The sequence below is a fragment of the Camponotus vicinus genome, unplaced genomic scaffold, assembly GCF_025532165.1.
Source record: "Camponotus vicinus isolate PSW18456_S1 unplaced genomic scaffold, iyCamVici1.0 SCAF_10, whole genome shotgun sequence".
Lineage (NCBI taxonomy): Eukaryota > Metazoa > Arthropoda > Insecta > Hymenoptera > Formicidae > Camponotus > Camponotus vicinus.
The window spans coordinates 3,426,682-3,448,210 of record NW_028141946.1 but is presented as its reverse complement, the minus strand read 5'-3'; the positions used below and the strand labels follow the sequence as shown (position 1 = coordinate 3,448,210).

General features: G+C 35.2%; 1 protein-coding gene and 2 long non-coding RNA genes across 7 annotated transcripts in view; 1 reads left to right on the top strand and 2 right to left on the bottom strand.

The window, feature by feature from the left end:
• LOC145960609 (uncharacterized) overlaps nucleotides 1–21,529 on the bottom strand; it is a 546,781-nt gene that overhangs the window by 216,878 nt on the left and 308,374 nt on the right. Inside the window, exons 1-2 of one of the 3 annotated variants that reach the window (XR_014435419.1) lie at nucleotides 10,443–10,881; nucleotides 9,903–9,946 (exon numbers count right to left, since the gene is read on the bottom strand). The exons of the other annotated variants lie outside the window; for them this stretch is intronic. This is a non-coding gene — a long non-coding RNA (uncharacterized LOC145960609). Of the gene's footprint in view, nucleotides 1–9,902; nucleotides 9,947–10,442; nucleotides 10,882–21,529 lie in introns of those variants that run through there. 3 annotated transcript variants of the gene reach the window in all.
• LOC145960608 (uncharacterized) overlaps nucleotides 11,512–21,529 on the top strand; it is a 54,016-nt gene continuing 43,998 nt past the window's right edge. For 2 of the 3 annotated variants that reach the window (XM_083080206.1, XM_083080205.1), the window contains exons 1-2: nucleotides 11,554–11,574; nucleotides 13,179–13,223. In XM_083080206.1, coding sequence (XP_082936332.1) covers nucleotides 11,568–11,574; nucleotides 13,179–13,223 — 52 coding nt within the window. In that variant the 5' untranslated portion in view covers nucleotides 11,554–11,567. Of the gene's footprint in view, nucleotides 11,575–12,533; nucleotides 12,717–13,178; nucleotides 13,224–21,529 lie in introns of all 3 variants that reach the window. The other variant, XR_014435415.1, reaches the window with a different exon arrangement.
• Nucleotides 13,516–19,040, bottom strand: LOC145960480 (uncharacterized). The gene is made up of 3 exons (XR_014435375.1): nucleotides 18,450–19,040; nucleotides 16,714–16,886; nucleotides 13,516–15,129 (listed from the first exon to the last, which is right to left on the bottom strand). It is a non-coding gene; the product is annotated as an uncharacterized LOC145960480 (long non-coding RNA).

The following is a 21,529-nucleotide window of genomic DNA, read 5'->3' as shown; positions in this document are numbered from 1 at the left end:
AAATAATTATCAATGATGTATTTTCTCAAATCATATTTTGCAACTAATATCAAAAACAGATAATTACTAAAATATGAATTTTTATTTCTATCAACAAATTGAAAAATATAATGTGGTTTAAATGATAATAATCACAAAAAATTTTAATACAAAAGGCTAATAATCACCACAAGCGTTGAAGTAGGACGCAAATAATATTTGGTGGTGGTTATTAGCCTTTTGCATTAGAATTTTTTATTTCTATATTTGAATAATTGGGAAAATTTGAAGACTAAATTGAAACAAATCGAAACATTATACTCTCAGCCATAATATGACCACGTGCACATATGCGTTTTCGGGGAATTTCGCAATGAATAAGGTCTAATGGATAGCGAGCGATCAAACAAAGCAATTTAAAAGCGGCCACGTTATGTGTCGGTTTCGCGTGTGGTTATCTTTGATTTACATACGCGAACCGTACTTCCGCAGTATTATGACGTCACACATGCCCCAAGGATCGCGTGCACGCACTCGTCAAAGGGTTGAGACAGGGTTCGGCTGGCTGGCGGTGACGGTCGATAAGTCCCGCGTCTCGTTCCGCATCGCGAAATCGATCGAAACTCGAGTTTGAGAAGGTCGCGCGCGTGCAATTCACTTCTACATTTAACATTTACGATATACGCCTTACCTTCAATACCCCGTAATCTGCGACGCGTACTACCCCATTATAGGATCGTTCTCGCCAAGCAAAAAACACGCAGTACTCTCGGCTATTCTTGGTTTAATGCAAATATAGCGCGGAAGCTTGCGTTAAGTCAAACAGCCAACGTGATTTTTCTTGAGATTAATGGTGAGCGTAAATAGACTGCCACAGATCTAATGCGAAACATTTATTTTATGATGCAATTTCGAGTCAATATTTTCTCATCAGAAATTTTCAAGTAATTGGTTGCGACATTTGCTAATCGCTCTCTCTATTCTTATGTATTAATTATAATAATTACTAAGTAACGTATTCTAATTACTAAACAACGAAAGAAATAAATCTAAATTGATCAGCTTGTTCATTCAGCAAAAAAATATCTTATCTTTTTATCCGTAATCGCTCACGTTACAACATTTTTTCTAATGATGTTAAACTGACGCAACGCATAAGAAATCCATATGCTATGTAATAATCTATCATCTAGTTTCTTAATCATATACGCTTTTTTCATTATTAATATTAATATACCAATATATCACCGATATTTTAATGGTGAATATACATTCTTCCATCATTGATAGATACTTTTAAAAGCTAAAAAATCTTTTTTTCTGCATATTTTATTCTAATGTTGAGAGATCAAATTCAAGCGCGATTTAAGTGAGCATTTAAAGATTTATCGACCTTATATCCGGTTTTGAGAACGGTAGCGTACTATCGTCGGTTTTTCAATTACGTACAGGAAGATGGATTTACATACTACAAGTTCTCCGACTTCCAGTTCGGCTAACGTATTTGTATACACGTAGCTGATATTACTACAACGGAATAATCCCCGACTTCCGGGAACAACGACGTTCAATTAGGAAGTGCCATAGGGACTATGAGTTCTTTCAGTACACGAGTAATGTTAAAATACCAAATTACGAGTAAAGAACAAAAGCATCGCGATTAATGTATGATTAATTAAGACATTTCTTAATTATTATTTTTCACACGCATTAAAAAATTAATTATGCAAACAGATACTCTATTAATGCTTTGTTTATAAACAATGCGATGTATTATGTTGCCAATAATAAAGAATATTGCAAGATATAAATAGGCACGAAATAAACTGGAAATTGAACGTTCCTTCTCGTTCCTATTGATTTCTTAAACGCGCAAAACTTAAGCGAGCACTTTTAAAGTGAGAACCGCTGCGTCGCGAATAAATTAAAAATCACGAGGTTGGTGCTAATATAAAGTGATTGATAAGCATCTTAAATTATCGATCCGATTGTTTATGTGCCGGCGAAATTCTATTTAATATCCTTCGTTTGCGAAAGCCGCCTACCTCATTCGCCGCACTTACCTACCATCTTTCTCGTCGTGCCTTGTGTATCCATGTCAGCGTACTATGCGTAAACACGACCGTGGGCATTAAATTTATCGTCCCACGCACAGTTTCAAACTAACCGACTCACTCGGCTAAAAGCGAAGGATTTGAACCCTGATTTATTTGATCGAAAACACGTTATGATTCTAAATTGTTCGTTCGGCACGATGCTTTTTTTTAAGAACATGTCATATTCTGATTTTATTTAATAATTTTCTTATCTATTATTAATTTGGGGCTCCATGAAATTGATTTTTGCAATAGCAGCTTTATTGATATGTGATATAATAAACGAAAGTAATATTAGGAATTCTCTTTCACTAATTGTTATTATTAATTATGGCATTTAAATAAAATATTTAAGGAAAAAATTTATTTCAATTTTATGAATTCGCATAAATTATTGTTTGATTTATAAGACTAAAATATTGCGATCGCGTAATAAAATAAAGCACACAAACCAAGAGAGATTTGATGTTTTATTTATTTCTCTACGGTTACGGTTACGACAGAATTCATTATAATTCCTCTCTGGAATTTTTTCAAAGAGGTGAAAAATTGCGAAGCCACGATACCGACGTAGAGCATCGGACCAAACTCCCTCGGTGCAAGAGAAGATCGCGACGATAAAAGTGTTCGTCATACGATGTACAACCGGGCACGATAACGAAAACATGCTCGGTAATAATGCGGATAATAACGATTGTTGTCTTTACGGCAAACATTTACCTGTTCGAAATAACGAGTTACTAACTAGACTCGTGAAACATTGCGAGTATTAATGGAGGATGGCTTTAAAACTAATAATCTGCGCAAGCGAGAATTCGAACGAATGGAAATGTCGTCTTCGGCTCGTTATAATTTAACATCATTAATTAACCCCGTTCGAAAACTCTTTAATTTATACCCCTTTAGTTAAATAAGGCATTATGACATAAAGAATTCAAGTTCTCTTAAAATAAGGTCTTGACTGCATGCTCGTTGATTGACGACGAAGTCGAATAAAAGATCGCGTGTCCGTGATACGTTTGCATGAAAATTTACGGATTGTGGAAAGACTAGAAGGCGCCAATCGACATTTCCAATTAAAAGCGCAATCATACATTCATAAGACGTACAATAAGGATCGATAATGAGCGCGGCTCGCAGAAACCTAACGCAATGCATCAACAAACGATGCATGAGATTCTGCACGGCTGCTCGATGAACGGGCAAAAATAAAAAGGAGAAAAATCGCAAGACAGCTAATTAATAAACGAGCACGTGCACGCTACAGGCAAGGCAAAACTGCTCGACTTCGCGCTGCTGCAAATGAAGATTGACACCGCAATCGTCATAATGCAGTCATTATAACTCGGTAGCGCGCCAAAAAGGACGAAAAAAAGGCAGAACGCGTACCCTCGATCGAATCGAAACGAACGGAGGTTTTTTGTCGGCGTAATTTTGGAGCGCAGCGCCGTGCCGCGCCGAACCGTGCGCAGAAAAAGAAAAACAAAGTCAGGAAACGAGGAAATTCTGGGCATTGTCGGCCTGAAGTCTGAATCATTGATGATCGCAAGCGGGAGGTCCGATCATCGCGCATACATGGTGTTTCATGTAACGTCCTTAGACTTGCAATACATGCAGAAATTATTTTTATTTGTACATTAATAATAAAGGAATTACCCTTCACCATTTTTTGAGAGAATTTAGGGAAAAACTATTGTCAAACAATCAGTTTGATTTCCATAGTTATGCACGAATAATAAGTCTTCTGATAATTTTCTCGCGATATCCATGAGACACCCTGTATATATAATCTTTTAGTGTGAATGTCCGACAGATGCGGACTGCAGGAATTACATATCTTACAGTGTATGAGCCACTGTGTCTTTATCGCCGCGTGAACGCCATGGAAAATGAGCGACGCATTGTAAGATAGAGAATCGATTTGCCTTTGATCGATCGATCCACTGTGGGTGGCTTAAAGCACCATGCTGTTCGCAGAATAATAAGAAGCGGATTTGTGCCTGGATTTCGATTGCGCTTATTAATTTTGATATCAATGCAAATTCTGCCATAATTACTTTGCCTTAGAATGCAATTAGACGAATCGATTCTCAAAGTTTAAAATTATCTGGAGAATTGCATATAAAAACATTAGCGCGAGCATAATAATATAAAAACAAATATTCAATTATAAAATAATAATTATTTCTTCAAATTGTAAGATAATTGTAACATTCTTTTACAATCCATACCGGTAATTAGTTAGGTAGGCGCGTAATCGGCTTCTCGTACATTTTTATTTTTTAAATGTCACCTGAGATTGCAGATTTGTACTTTATCATCACGAGGGTGTATATTGCTCGGCTCCTTTGACTTTGATTAATGTCGTTAGGTACGATTTTATCAGAGGTTTTTTGCATTAATTGTTCATATAATGCTAGAAATATTATGAGAGTTTTAACGTTATGAACGTTCAAGGTTATAGAAGGAATTCTCGCACTTCTCGCCTTGAACTATACGCGATATACAGCGGAAATGAGCAATGGGAGAAGTGAAATTTATAACGTTTCTCGAAATACGATGACTGCAAAATGGATTTGTCGCACTGTTCGAACAAATCCTTCGAGAGCAGGACGAGAAAATCTTTGGTTTCTGACTACCAATTAAAATGCGGTTTAACCTGAAGAAGTAAGTGCGATAATTACGCGACGGTATCGCGTGAAATAAATCGCAACGTCATTCGTATCTGCGGCAGTTAATTATGCCAGCGCAGCATGAGAAATACCTTCGAAAATAATGTAAATTTTCCGCACGTAAAAGATCCTCATGCATTCTTCGAGATGTCTTTGCAATTCAATGAGAAATTACGTTACGCGTTACAATGAAGACAGTCTGCAATTATCTGCAATTTTGCGTCAATGTTTTAGAAACATAATTAGGATATAAATTTTAAAGCTGTTTGAAAAGATAATATATATATTCGCTATATATGTGTGCGAAATATGGTATTTAAATAAAGTTGTATCGTGTGTGATTGCGTGATAAGAATTAAAATTTAAAATACATATTAATACATTTATGATATAATTACATATTATTACGTTTGCGAAGAGTTTGGTAATTTAATGGAATCTTTCTTGTAGAAAATATAATAATGGAATCTTAATTATTTTTTTTCGCTCGACATCTTTATTCAGTATTATTAATTTGTCTAATTGGATTATTATTATATCATGCATTTTTAATTGTATATGTCATTAACATTTTAAAAGCGGATATATTTTCTAAACTATTTTCCAGGAGTTATATCAAATGTTTCAATATTTGATCAAATAAAACACATAGTCAAGATTTTTTCTTTTAAATTGCAACTAATATATTATATGATTGTATTATTATGTTGGCGCCACTACTTCAGATCGTAATGACTTAATTTACATTCGTTCGAACAGTGAGACGAAAGAGTCCTACGAGCTATGACAGGTTTTATGGGAAATGCTAGTCACGTTTCTCGACAGTGACTCGTCAAATAATTGGTCGGCGAGCGGACGTCTCTCATTAAATCGTTAGATCTACATTAACAGTAGTCAGATCACAATCTATTCATCGATCGTTACCTTTAATGTCCTACTGATTTCCAATTAATAATAGCTCAGCCGATGAAAAAATTCTCCAGCATTAGATTTGGCTAGTTATGAGTTTCGCCATATACATGTAACGTCAAAAATATCACAAATAGAATATCGAATAGAAGGGGATATTTACGTTAATCGATGGAGTTTTATGTAAATGTAAAATATATGAAATATGTAAAATAAAATTGTATGTGACAAAATTAATTTACATATATGTATATGTAAGATTGGGCCAACTTTCACGGCTTTATTCTTGAAAAATTTATCATTTTCTTACTATATTGAAAATTATCGATTCCTCTACATCCTTCAATTTTCTCGGTAATTTTCTCCATCGAGGATCGAAGGGTCTCGATTCAATCACGAGCGTCTATCGCTCCCTAACGTTTCCGAACTCAACGTTGCACCAACGGCAAGTTTGTAACGTTAAAGACGACGATTTACGCTATCGCGTGGAATAATGCGATCGCGCACGTTTAAATCGGGAATATACATACGCAGCGCAGACCAGAGGACGACGGGCTTAGGAGCTTGCTAAATCGATCGGGGTAAATTCCCCGCAGTGTATTGAGTAGTTTATTGCTTTCATGCATTTGCATGCTAAGTAGTCGCGTGCTCACGAGTAATACCAGCGTCCCTGATACCGTACACCCCCGGTAAGAATGGCCTATCTAGCCTTCGGTCTTCGATATTGCGGCCGTGGGACACTTATAAATTGAGATTTTATCGCGGCCTAAGTCGGGGATTACGAACGGACCCGACGCTACGGGAACGTTATGTATGCCCGCGAGCGTTCTGTATGTGTGTATTTCACGGATTCTTTTTCGATTTTTTGCGAAAAGGGTGTAACGTGCAGACGCCACCTGCCTTAGGAATCTGCATTGACAAACGGTTCCTGCATTTCGACCGAATTTAATCACATTTAAAGCAATTGCGAAAGGATATTATATTGAAATTTTTTATTTTGCAACCACTAATATTCTAAATAATAACGCGGAATTGAAAAACAAGTTGCACTTAAATATATTTTAAAATCAGCATATTGTTAAAGGCTAATAAACTTTTTGAAACTGTTTAATCGAACTGGTATCCGTCGATGGGTTAATAGCTTACGCGAGTGACATTCGGGAATCACTGACGCAGACAAACCGCAAAGAAGAGGGAATCTAATCGACTCGCGTCCGAAACTGTCGAGACCACACTCCGCAAGGATCGCCCCTTAAACTCTCGAAGGGTTGCGTGCGTTTAGACGTCCGATCGCGGCACCGTAATTTCCTGTCGTGCAATCGTTCGTTCCGAATCTTCAATTCGGTGCACGTGGACACCTCGCGATTGCTAACCGAACGAGAGAAACTTTCTACGTTTCGTAGAAACCGACTTTTCACCCCGATATTTCAAATTAAAAAAATACAAGTTTGTCTGCCCGCTAAGCGGAAATTATCGTGTAATGGAGCTTATGCCTCAATAGGAACCCACGAAAATGAAAAAATGAATGTAATGAGTCTATATCTATATAACTATAAGAAGAGAACATTTTTTTCTTGTATAAAGATCAGTGAAATTTTATCATCAACAATACTTGAACGAATGTATAAATTAAGAGAGCATAAGTCGAAATCTTTATTTGTAGAAAAGTGGGCATAAACTTAAAGGAATGCCGGAGAGATTATCGTTAATTTTTATTCACATCTCTCACCCCCTTACTCCTTCATTCGGCGACAACGTCATAAAGTCCGTAGTTGTTATCTCTCAAACATCGGAACCTACTCGAAGTCGTGTCATAAACTTAATAGAGGCACCGCCAAATGCGCATCACGGGGCGAAACTCGATTCCAACTGAAAAGAAGAAGCGAACGAACGAAAGGGCAAGCTCTCTACACGAAATAAAGAAAAGAAAGAGAGCCGTGAAAGAAATCGAAAGTCGTCACGAAAGTTACTGAGATTCGATCGCAAAATGAATTTAAAGACAAAAAATCTTGCTCATTGTTTAAATACCTTTGTTTATCAAAGTATATGTAAAGTAATTGTACACGTTTATAAAGAAAACTATTTAAATTTAAGCGTTTACAAAGAAAACTATTATTTAAAAAATTTAACAAATTATTTTAAATTTTAAATAATAATATGACATGATTTGTAATTACATCTTTTGCAATTACTGAATATTTATATATAATATTAATAAATTTATGCAATATTAATAGATAATATAATATTTATAGATTTCAAGAACTGATCTTTTTTAGACAAGCTTAGAAATGAAAATTATAAAGAGAGAAATAATGACTTTTTTCTCTTTTTTAAAAAGAAGAATCGAAAGAAATCTAAACCTTCCTAGTAAAAAAACGAAAAGATCCCAACTATGTTATTACGGAATAATAATAGTTTTCTTTGCCTTCAACTGAACATACATAGGCAACGTTAGTTTTGGCTGAAACATTTGACTTTTAAATTGGAGCATTGAAAAACGGAGAACGTAAACGAAAATAGCTCGAAAATCGCGTACAGGATCTGAGACCGCAGTGGGTAGTGGTAGGCTATTTAAAGAACCATTTTAAGCACTCGCATTTCCAACCTGCATTTTCTAATCGGCAACTACGTAATTACAACATGAATCGCGTTCCGAGAGCTGTGATTTACAGAGCAACATAAAAAAGGGGCAGTATCTCAGAAAAACATCGGAATCGCGCGAAGGCGAAGGTAGTCGATATAGTCTGACGCTCCGAGCGTCGGAGCTCGACACGAGGATCTCTCAAGCGACCTGACGTCCTCCTAGCAGAGCCAGAAATTCCAATTTCCGAATTGGAGGTCGGGGCCAGCCCGGATTAACCCCGCGGCGTAATCGTACCTTTATCAATAGGGGATCGTAATGAGTTCGAAGATAATGGCGCCCTATCAGTCTTCAGCCGAGGAACAATGATGGATGTAGGAGTCGGTGTTTTCGTGCCTTCGCAGTGGCAACCCCCGAACGAGTAACGTCGTCCACCGGCGTTCCCTTTCTACCTTCCCCCTCACCCTCCCTTTCCCCTTCTTCACTAAGAGCAATCGCCGCTACGTTGAGCCACCCTCTATTCCACCTCTCGCATAGTGCTACACGAAGCTGATTGTTTTGTCGACCCGCGTGAGCACGCGAGCCATGCTGATAATTTGACCTTAGAACACACCGGAGATTGTGTGTGTGCGTTCATAAAATTGAGCGAACCTATGTATCGAAATCGATAGGAGATAATATATCGAGAAATTTTAAAATATTTTTTAAATCCCAGATAACAAAATTATTACTATAATAATACTATCTTTGAATAGTAATAAAAAATTTAGAATTTAGATTACAAATTAAAGAGATGTTTATAATCATGAAATATATTTATTCTTGTTTCTTTATTTTTTTGTAATGTAAATGTTATTAAAAAATAAAAACATGCAAATACACACATATCATTCATTAAAATCTATAATCATTAAATCAAACAGTAAAAGTGTAATAAGCTTAAAGTTATGATAAGCTTATAAAAAATTTAAGAATTTTGAAAAATGTAATGATATAATAAATCCTCAATAATTTTCTATGTATTTTTACAAATTGCATTATTTATTTTTTCATTAATAAAATTATTGCATAACACATAACAAATTAACAGAAAATATTCAATGCGATAAATGTCCCTACATCCTTTCGCTTTCTATATATAGGTTATTCAACGTCACGAAAGTTATGATTTTAATGAAACCGGAAAAAAAATAATATGAACGTTGATCGTGGTTCGTTCGTGCCGCCGTATTCTCTACTTAACTAAGTTCCTCGTTTTTTTCTGACATGCAATTGTAAACTTGACCGGCGGAACTGGCCGGTCACACGCAAAAGTCGTTCAACTGACAATGCAAGTGCCGTGGCGCTTCCGCAAAAATACTGCAACGCTACGTATACGCGTCATAAGATTATTTGTGTCTGCGCGTATTTTTTTTCATGTTGATTTATATATCTTACCATTTCTACACACATAACTCAAGAGATTTAACACCTTTTCTGGTATATGATTGCATGGCGTAATAATTTTATATCTTTCGTGATACTGTGTGATAAGTCAAATTGGTTTCTAACACACTATGTGTATTCTGACTGAATTATAAAGTTTTATATAAATGTGATAATATAAAATATTATTATACTGACCATTATTATGAAATTAAAATAAAATAAGTCATCACTCACCACTACGATGCTCAACAGTTGGAGTTGTATTGCATATTGTTGATCTGTAAAATACAAATACGTACAAATTATAAAATAGTTAAAATAATTAATATAAAATAGTAATTAAGTAAAATTATAATTAATTTTTTCTTCAATTTTTAAACTATTTTCTATATTCAATCTTTAATTAATTTTAAATAAATGTGAAAGAAAAATATAAAAAAAATTTTTTTCAAACTATTAAAAAATATATATATGATAAATAAGAATCAAATTTTTATATGAATTTTATACAAGTCAAGTTTTTATATAAATAATAAAATAATTTAAATTTTGGACGTACATACACACAATGACAAAATATTTATACATATCTATATAAAAATTTTAATTATTTTAAATATTTTATTAAATATTTTAAAATAAAATGTAAAATACTTATATGCATGTTATACTACACAATAATGTAAAACGGATCATTAGCGAAAATAAACGACCAATTAATTTCATAAAATTGCCAAATATAATTAAATTAAATAAGTTATAATTTTTACTCACCCCACGGTTGCTCCGCTGTTATCCGATGCCTTTCTGGACCTCCTCTTCTCTTGATGATCTCTTCTTTGCTGCTTTTTCATTCACGAGATATTCGCGAAAGCACGGTTAATTACAATCGCGCACAATAATTAGCAAAATATCATGATCGCACGACACTTTGTACCGCACTCCCGACGCGGATTATTTGCACGCAATACGTACTTTGTTATTATTTCGACGGAAAATAACGCGAAAACTATTCGCTCGGCACTCGAAAATTGCGTAGTCAAATAAATTATAATTATTACGATTAACCATTATCCCGTTATTATTAATTCCGTTATTAATTAATTCCGTTATTAATTCATTCCACGTGTTATTAATTAATCCCACAATTAACGATTTACAAGAGTGTCAAAGTAATAACTATTTAAGTAAGCGATATGTGAATTTGTTTGAAATAAAAATAATACATTAATTTTACATAGATTGTTTTTATACTCTCGTTGTAGATATTTGCGCGAGAAGTTTTCGATTAAATAAATTCCAAAAACATGTTTTTTCATCATGTATGATATAAACATCGAATATGGTTTGTTACGCAATTGATAAATATTATAAGACATAATTAGATAAATATAATTATATCATAACAATTCAACACGTTACAACGCTGCTTAATTTGGAGTTCGATTTTATACTCGATCCTATATCATAATATGTTAATGAAAAACGATCGGCAATCTTATTGAAAATCACAAGTTGATAAATCGCGAGAAATATTACATAAATCGTTTCGACACACTTGCGAATGGTTAATCATGAAATTAGATAATTACGCGAGTTAGTCGTCAATTGTAATTATAGAAAATAATCGCGTAATGGCGTTTTAAAGACATACGGAACAGCGCGTATTACTACGTACATTCCTACGCAAGCCTTGCCGGGCGAATGACTACAAGGCCACCGCATGTAAACAATAGCGCGCTCTACGCAGAAAACGAAGGCCGAGTGATATTTTTTGTCTCCCCACGCCTCTCTCCGTGAAATATTTCCAATACTACAAAATAATCATGTCATTCGTTCAGTACGGCTCGTGTAGCGTTAAGTGTCACTTCGTATATCATACTGTTCTTCGTGAAATACATGATTGGTAATAATTATATTTATTTATTATCTAGCAGTCAGAAAATATTAATTACTTATTTGTTTTTGCGCTGATGTGTTATTATGTAATATAATATAAAGTATTACGTGTATGTGCGTATTATTATGTGTATGTGCGTATGTGTGTGTAAGTAATTTAATTTCTTGCTAATTTTACATTAATACGTTTGATGCAATCATTGAAATTATGATTATATATAATTTGACTGAATTACCGACGCGTTTACGTTACCGACGCGACGTATCATATTTAATGCAACGATTATACTCGATACTTTTATCGGTTTCCTTGTACTCTCATTTAGAGACGATCTTTATTTTCAGTAAAATTCTACTTTATAGATATAATTAACTTATCTAAACTAAGTAACCCAAAGTAATCTAAATCGTAAGATTTCAATATAACGAGCCAAGTGATCTTTATGTGTGTGTGTATGTGTGTGTAGATTGTAATATCTTACCATAATATAAGAGTACAAGCGTAGAGATAAACTGAATTATAACTGATTTTCTTTCTTGGGCGTTTATAATATTTGTTCGTTACATTCACATTACAAGCACAACGTAAATAATGGCACAATACACACCATAAACGAGAGACACAATTAAACCTTTTCACTTTCCGTTAACTAATGTGGTCCGATTCCGAAATTCCGCTTGAACCGCGCGAATCTAATATGGCTGCGCGTCGTTTGGCGCGCTAGTTTCTAAACTAGTGGAATTTCGGAATCGGACCACAGTGCTGGACCAGCTTTGCACAGTGCGATTATTTTCATTGTGCTTGTGGTGTAAATATAATGACGATTATTGTAACCAATGTCGAAGAAATATAATCAATTGTGATTACTAAAATCATAATTATATGGTAAGATATCACAATCATAAAAATCACTTGTCTCATTATGATTAATGTTAGTTATAATTATGTCTGAATTGCGATGTTAGGTTACAGTGTTCGAAGGAAATCAAGAGTAAAAATTTCCGCGCTTATATATGGTGTGTAGGAAGGTTATTTAGAACTTCGTATTTGAGATGAAAGTGTAATCATCCAGCATTGTGTGCCAAGGAAACAGAATCAGTTGCGATTAATGCTATAATCGCTGTAGTCATCTAATTATACATATTACGGTAAGATATTACGAAAAAACTCACTTGTCTCATTGCATCTTAGATACGAGTTTAGCGTAACTTCTTTAAATCTTACATATTTTATTAGTATTTTAGGGCATAAATCTGTTTAAAAAAATAATCGCTCTTATGCAGTTTATAAAAAAACATGACAACTCTTTCCAATCAAATTTAAATTTTATGTCTAAAAAGTGTGTTAAAAAAATTATGATATACCTATACATAATATAACAAATAGTTTATGAAAAAAATTTTTTATATAATCTTTTTATTTCAAATATATATTTATATATAATTAACATCTGTTTATTTTAAACTATATTTAATATATATTAAAAATATATATATTATATTTAAGTAAAAGTATTAGTTATATTTAATAATTAATTACATTCAATAATTCTTGAGATATTGTTTGTTTTGAACACTGCTTTATAATTTGTAAATATTTGTATTTTACAGATCAATATGTACGCTACTACAACTCTGCTGCTGCACATCATATCGGTGAGTCTTAATTTACTTTTTAATTTTTAACTAATTTTACAAGAAAAAAACTGTTTTTTTTAAATATATATATTTATATTAAAATATATATATCTTTAAATACATATATTTATATTAAAATCATATATATGAATTAAATAATTTTTTCTCAAAGAAAGTAAAAGCATTTATGTAATAAAAATATATATATATTTCTATTTTGCATTCTATTTTACTTTTATTTCAAAATTTTCGTTTGTGTATATATATAAAATTGTATACATGTATATATATATAAGATTAAAAATTTCTAATTATTGTTCCTGCATTTTCTACTACAAAAAATTCAATATTGCGGCATTTTTTTAAATTGGAAAACGATGAAATACTTTTTGAAAGAATTTATTTAAAAAAAAATAGTTTTATAGATCTATTTCTATTAGTCTACATGTGTGTGCCAATAAAATTTAAGTTTGTATTTTAAATTATAATTGACGACTATATATAGTCTGATAAATTTCCGTGTTTCTCACCAATATAATGATTTACCGAGCAATATAAAATAACTGGGTGAGGGGGGTCGCCGAGAGAAACGTACGTAGGGCACGGCGCGGAAGGGTGACCGAAGTTTCAACAGGGATGAGAAGCGGGCGAACGATTCGTGAGAAAGAGAGAGGGACGGGCGATTTATTTTATTGAATGTTAAATTTCATGTAGGCACTCAGCTTTAGAGCGGTGAGAATTTATCCTTCGGCATTTAATTAATTCACGGGCCGCGATAAATTCTGTGTAATGTATTTGATTAAAGGATAATGCCTCTGGTATTCTCTCTCGTCCGCGTCCTCCGCCCAGGGTCCTCTTTGAGTCGCCCTTCTGCTTTTGCCTATCGCGGTCTCTCTCAGCCAGTTCTCGCCGCTGATATCCTCTCTTTTCTTTACATTGCTCCGTTTCCCGTACCATTCTTTATCTTCGCTCGCTCGGTAACTAGTCACACTCCCAAACCCTCGGAAAATCGGCAGCGCATCGCTATCTCATTATCTCGATTGGTCCATCTTCCATTCCCTGGAAAACAACGCGGTTTGCACGGACCTCTCCGGCCTCGTTTCCATCTAATTTTCTCTCCCGCGACATTTCAATTTGCTCTCTTTTATTATTTTTATCTGTCGGCGTAGTGACTTTGCACTGCTCCATAAGAGTACTCAGATATAATTAAATATTCGTATACATATATATCATTTATCGAATAATGCCAGCGTTCACATGTGGCCATTAAAAATTCACTAAGTTTTTAAATAATTATACAAAATATTTTTTAGTAATATATAATAAACAAATAATTTCTGATATTTACGCAATAAAGTAAAATGTATCCTTGATCCCATCTCTTCGAGATGACACATTTAAACAGAAATATTTCTCGGACTCGTTTGCGACGACCTTATCGAGAAAATGTAGAAATTTCGCCGCGACACTGTAAAACGATATCCCTTATGGGTATTTCGGCTCCCGGACTATTCGCAGGAAACGAGTATTGCAATATTTTAGGATGCTCTTAAGAGACTTTGTCCTGGGGAACAATAAATCTGCCTCTATCTCCTCCGGTTTATTCGTCGACCTCTTTCACGCGAGCGATCCTCGCGGACGCGCTGGTTCCTCGATATCGAACCGCCATTGTGAAAATCGCGACAGAATTTCACGGGATACCGGGCTGTCCCGGTAGAACGGAAGCCAGCGTACCTAGTAACTATCGGAATAGAAAGGTAGGGAAGGAGAGAGGGAAGAGGAACAAACGCCACGTTTCCACTCTTGATGTCGTGCGCTCGAGTTAATTAATCCTCTCGGCGCGACACGGTCAGGTACGCTCCAGACGGGTATCTTCGTTTAATATCGATAATGCGAGCACGACCGTTGTAGACCGAGTCGAATGCTGGAGAAGAAAAAGGAAACTGGAGGAAGTGCTAATATTTAATAGATGGCATACATTCGCATATGCGAAATGAGTATTCATCAATTACGTACGCGAATGTTCGCTCGATTATTTTTGCGTTTCGTAGGAAATTTATTGTAAAATAGATTTCGATGTGTTGCGTCAAATTATGCCAATTTTTTACTAATAAAAATCTAATATTTGTCAACAGAAAATCTGTATGATGCAAAGCGAACGAAATTAGTTGTATAATATGCCCCGGTCGACGATTAAGTCAACCCGAATATATGTATGCAATTATGCGTTTCGGGCACTTATATATACGTGTACCTACTTATATGTACACATGTAAATATACAGACCGAGCTGGTCCATACCGCGTCCGCCGAAACGCATTCGTGCATGTATTCGCGAATACGCGAGCGGGTCCATGATATTTGCCTTAGCTCAATCCACACCCGGCTCCTAATTACTTACAGCCCGGTTTCCATGCTACGACGGATTGCCCGATGTTATACATATATACGGTATATCACGGGCACACCGCTACTTTATTATAGATGAAGTGCATAGTCTTATGCGCGTATGCCTAAAGTGAATTCAATTATATATCAGAGAACATATCGATATGTAATTTTATAATGAAAATTTAATGATTAGAATTTTATTTGGTTAAAAAAACTATTTTTTTATTTAATATATAAATTTTTTAAGCGAGAGATAAATACTAATTGAATGTAAAAATATTTTAGATTAATTAAAATGGTAAAACAAGAAAGACCATTATAGTAAAATAAATATTACATTTGATTATTAATTATTATCGAAAAAGAATGAATTTATCTATAGGGAAATATATCAAGAAATTTTTAGCGCGAGTGAAATATAAGTCGAGTATATTTTTCAGTCGCAAAGATTGACGAGCAGAATGCATATCGTATATTCTATTCTGAATAGAGAGTAACACGAAAGGAGGAATAGTAGCAGGGCACTACCCTTATGATTCACCCACATCTCTCCTCCCCGGCAACCAGAACAAGGCGCAGGGAGGAGAGGAAAACGTAAGTTCCCAGAGGGAAGGAAATTAGAATTAAATAGTTGATGAATTTTAGGAGTGGCAGACTCCGCGCTGGTACACATGTACGTACCTTTAACTAATTGACACGCACGTATAGTCATCTCATGGAAAGCGTTTTCCGCGGATATACGCTCACTTATTCTGAATCTACGCACGTATATCAAGTCAATTTATCTTTTATGAGTTTATTGCGCGATATATGTAATTTACATTTAATATTTCTTATTCTAATTTCGCTATCGCGCATTCTTAAAAAATTTATTTCGCTACAATAGTTTTCGAAATATGCCCATGGCTCTCAAGAATCTTTAAAATTAAAAATTAAGAATCACCATGATTTCAATAACGTGACGGTTGTCTTATTTCGTCCGTTCTTCCTTCGCGAAACGAGAAACATATAGGGATACACGTACGATGTCATTATCTGTGCGATATCTGATTTAAAATGGCACGCGGAAACGAATATTCATCGGCGCATATGTAGTCAACGGGGGGTTTGTAATTACCGGTGCCCTTCGATCGCGCCTAATTGGCCCAGGACTTGTTCCTCCCTTCCATCGGAGTTGGTTTTCCTTTTTTTCTTTCTCTCTCCTTCGATCTTTTCTTCTTTATGCGTTTTTTTCTGCCGCTGTATCCCCGGAGGCCGTGACCCGAGCATCGGATTTTTAATTATCGTCTTCTGCATACAAATAAGCACCATAAATACGCGTAGTCACTCCATGTAAATCAATCGTTGGATGCTATAAGCCGGTTCGAAGGGATTCACCCATGGTGACAAATTTAATGGTAGCAAAATTACGCATTGCTTTCAAGACCATTTCTTTTATATTTGACGTGTCAAAAAAAATTTCAAGTATGAGATGAATCATCTTCGAATTGATAAATAACAAAGCATATTTAAATAAACAAAATATATAATATTATACATAATATTTTGCGTACAAAATTTTAATATTATATCAGATAAAAAAATTACATGTGTGTGATTATTAAATCGTATTTAAATACTATTACATTTAAATAATTTTATAATTACCAACAAAATATATTTAGCTACAATTTTGATATTTTAAATGTTATCGAATACCATGATTGACTCATTCGTTCATCAACTTTCAATTACTACCGTTCTCTGCAAAGTGATCTTTTCACCGCGTCTCTAGCATAATCACTTCCCCTCATAGTTTGCTCGAGTTACTCCGAAAACACTCGACGACGAATTACACGTTTCCCGTCCGACGTTAATAGACAATTCAAATCGCGTTACGACTAGTGCGTGGTTTATTTTCACGTACTTGTGTAAGACTAACATTCGAGGGTGGGTTTACACGGTTCGTTTGTTTGAACAGCCGATCCACGACGTACGCTCATAGCCGTCGCTATTAATAGGCGTAGATGTCGTGACGTATACAGTTGCAGAGTGCATAAACTTTATTTGAGATTAGCTGCGCGCGGCATGCAACGGTGGGACAAGAGACGATTGTGAAGGAGAGAGGAAGAAGGTGGAAAAGAAAAAGAACGGGGAAGAAGGTTGGCTGGTAGCACCACAAGAGCACCCGAGAATGTCGATTTTTCTTACAGATCTCTACATCGTCCCAGTGTACGTACATTCTTATCGCGTACTTGTGGTCCGTTTTTAATTGCAAGACTGAACGTTAACGCCGTTTATCCTAAACCATCTCATAATCGTATCAAACAATTGTTTACAAACTTTGACTTTGTACGTCATATTTATCTTTGATGATTTGTTTTATATTTGCGATCGTATCTTTTCAGGGTGATTCTAAACTAGATTTTACCTGTCGACATTGCAATCAATCTCGACAAAACTTTTTTTTTTTAATATTAAATAGTCTTTTTGTTTCAAACTTGGATTATCTTGTAATTAATGTATAATTTTTCTTTTATTTTTATTATTGGTTTGATAATAAAATAGCTTCTAACTGTAAAATACTAACTGTTTTAATTTCGTATTTATCTATGTATATATCAATTTATTTCGCCCCGCAAAGTTATGGATCGTTAATTTAAATTCACGTATAACAGTCGAGGCTAAAGGCATCCACGTATCGCAGCCTGAGTTATCAGCTCGGCTACGCGCTGTATATAATGCCATTAGCATATCGGCTGTAGTTGTGCTCGAAACCCGTGACCTTTAAATTTAAAATCCGCTACCTAATGTTATGCTGAAGGTGAGAAAACACCCTTCGATATTAAAAGTTGCGTGGCTCGGAGATATTACCTCGGAGTTGCCCCTCTCTTAGTCCCCTTCTCCTCGTCCCTAGCGTTCTCCCTTCTCGCTTGCCAACGAACGTCACTACTCAACTTTAACCCCACGTCGCAACGTCTCTCCTTCTCGGACTTTATAACCTAGCGGTTGTAATTCAACCGGTTTGCGTACCGATTCGTGTCGGTTGCCTATATTTGCACATTTTACGCGATGCCGAGGTGCGAGGTTATTGCACAGATTTGTCGTGCACGTACTGTCGTACGATAACGCGCGATCGCGAAAGATCGGCGGCGGCGTTTTCCTTTCTCTTTTTCTATGGCAAACCGCGCGGTCGTAAAAAATAATTTCTCGAATAGAAATGGTCTGGTTTGCATGCCGCTTCGCTTGCACGATGTTAAGAAGCCTTGTCGAGATATACGTCCGGCTCTCGGCCGATTTTTCTTAGTCACCCTCATTATGCACACCCCATGAGGTATACAGCGTGAAAATCGTAGATGTGAATTAATCTTTGTGCTCTAAATCTACTTCACTTTTAAACACTTTTACATCAATATATCTGTATGTGTATTATATATACATATGAGAGAAAATAATTAAAATACTTCTAAGATATTGCTTCAATAAAACTCGCAATTATAAACGTTACTTTTGATATCGATAACAGCAACTTCACTTATCTTATTCCGCGATAAGAAAACATCCTTTCAAGCATTCCTCATTTGTAAATAAATGCAAAACAACCTTCTCATTTTATGCAGAAATGGCATTTTTAATTCAAATTTTTTTATTTCTGGAACCGTTTGCGCTCGATCTCTGTGAATTTTCAAGAGATATTTTATATTTCACCGTATATTTTATCAAATACAATCTGCTGAATCGGTTTTTGACTTTGGGTCGAGGCCGCGCTCGGGATATCGATTATCGCGATATATCTCATCGCATTACTTATATAGTATCGGGTGCTCGTTACTTGCATGCGTACATCTACAAGGTATTTCTACATTATCGCGCAAATGTTATACAGCGATAATTTTCACGTAAAAAAACATTTCTTGAAAATTTACGCGCGAACAAATCTCTTCTAATTGTAAGTATAAATGCATAAATAATAAATTTTGTTATTTAAAATTTTATTTATTTATTTAAGATTTTATCTTAATAAAATTTTAATTGCAGTTAAATTATAGAACAGTAGCATATGTGTATTGTAAAAATTAAGAAACTCTGCAAGAATTATTATAAAAAATTAAAATTTTATTTAAAATATTTATTTTGTTTTTTTCGCATGAAATATCGTTGTTATAAGATTTGTTGAATAATTTACAAGTATCTTGTATGGTGACCTATAGATTCTATACGATAATCTGAGCAGACGGTTGCGTCCAGTCTCACGCACACGATATATACATTCGTTCGTCTTAAACCACCTTAAACCACCCTTCGACTACCCTACCGACCACTTTCGACCACCGTCTCAGGCAGTGATGGATCGAGTCGTGTTATCACTACCGCCGGAACACTTCCACCCAGCCGAATACCGTGATTCGTAAGGGACGTTGAGAGAGAAGGTGGTCGGTCGGTTTCGTCTACCGTTATCGTGCGCATTGTTAAGAGGGCACTTACCTATGGACAGCTGCTAAATAGAAGCTATTCCCGTTCCGCGTTCACTCGTTTGCGATAAATGGCACGAATTTATAAAAATATTCCTTCGGAGATAGTTTTTAAAATTATTGAACAAGTTAATCGAAAATTTGGCAAATATTGAAAACAGAGCCAACAAAAAAATTATCTTCTTTATTAAAGAAAAATATTACAATCTATGCTATGATATTTTCTTTTTTGTGCAATATTACATCAGATATTTTTAAGATTATGTTTGAACAGACAATTTAAATTTATTCCCCCCAATCAATTACTTTTCTATATCTTTTATATGTATTATTACAAGAAAGAGGAGAATATAACTTTATTGAATATGTATATTATAAAAAGGCATAATAACTTTGATTGCGAGAGATACTATTCGAAAAATATTTATATAATGTTTATGCAGGAGACTTAAGTATTCGTTTGATCTTCGTCAATTGTTTCCCTCTTTTTCTTTCTACCGGTGTCTCGGTTCCGCTAAAATATCGATGTGGGGATATATTTACGGCCGCGGACACCGTGTAAGTTTACCTACCAAGAACACGACTCGCCGCGCCCCCGTGGTTTCCACGCCAATACGATGAATATGCAGTAAAGAATTGTGTATTAAATATCAGCAGCCACCATGGACGCGACGGAGAAACCAGCAACCGTGGCGGGTACGCGAGCGAACTCTCCATGTCGTTTTGTTCTCGCTGCCTTTAAAACAAGACAATTTGTTTGTCCGCTCGATACTACGGGTGGCGCATCAGCGGGTGGGATGTATCCCGCATCTCTCTTTTCCTCTCTTTCCCTCTCTTTCCCTCTTCCTCATCCCGATTCTCATCCCGCATCTCTTGCTCTTGCCTCCTCGTTCTCCTCCTGCTTGCTTCGATATAGAGGTGGCCTCAGGTATCCGTGCATATTCGACGAACGGCTGGATAACAAACACGTCGTAACAAACATAAATCCATAACTAATACGCAACAGATTAAAATTTCATTTCGCAACTTACGTCGCGGGGGTGGCGGTGGCGGACCGAAGGCAACAACCGCCCACGGCTGATTAATTGAATTTTAATTAAATCGCCGTGGAATTATTAATAGAAAGGCTATTACTGCGCGGTAAACTCCGGAAAAGCCTCGATCTCGTAGAATCAAGGTAATTAGTGATTGAGCGGAGATAATGGAACGTGTAGAATACTGTTAATAAAATCATCTATCCGAATAGATTCTCTTTAGATATTATTTCGTGCGTTTCTTATCTTTGTGATTGACTAAATTTTTTTCTTTTATCAGGTTCTTTTCGCTCGAGATATAAAAATATTCTTTTATTAGTTGATTTATTATGACGTCCTAATCTTTTATCTCTTTGCTCAAATCCCTATGCTCATTCATTTCGTAGTGTCGTTTCTGCAGCTAACATAATCAGAAACGATCACAGCAAAGCATCCTAACTGCCACTCC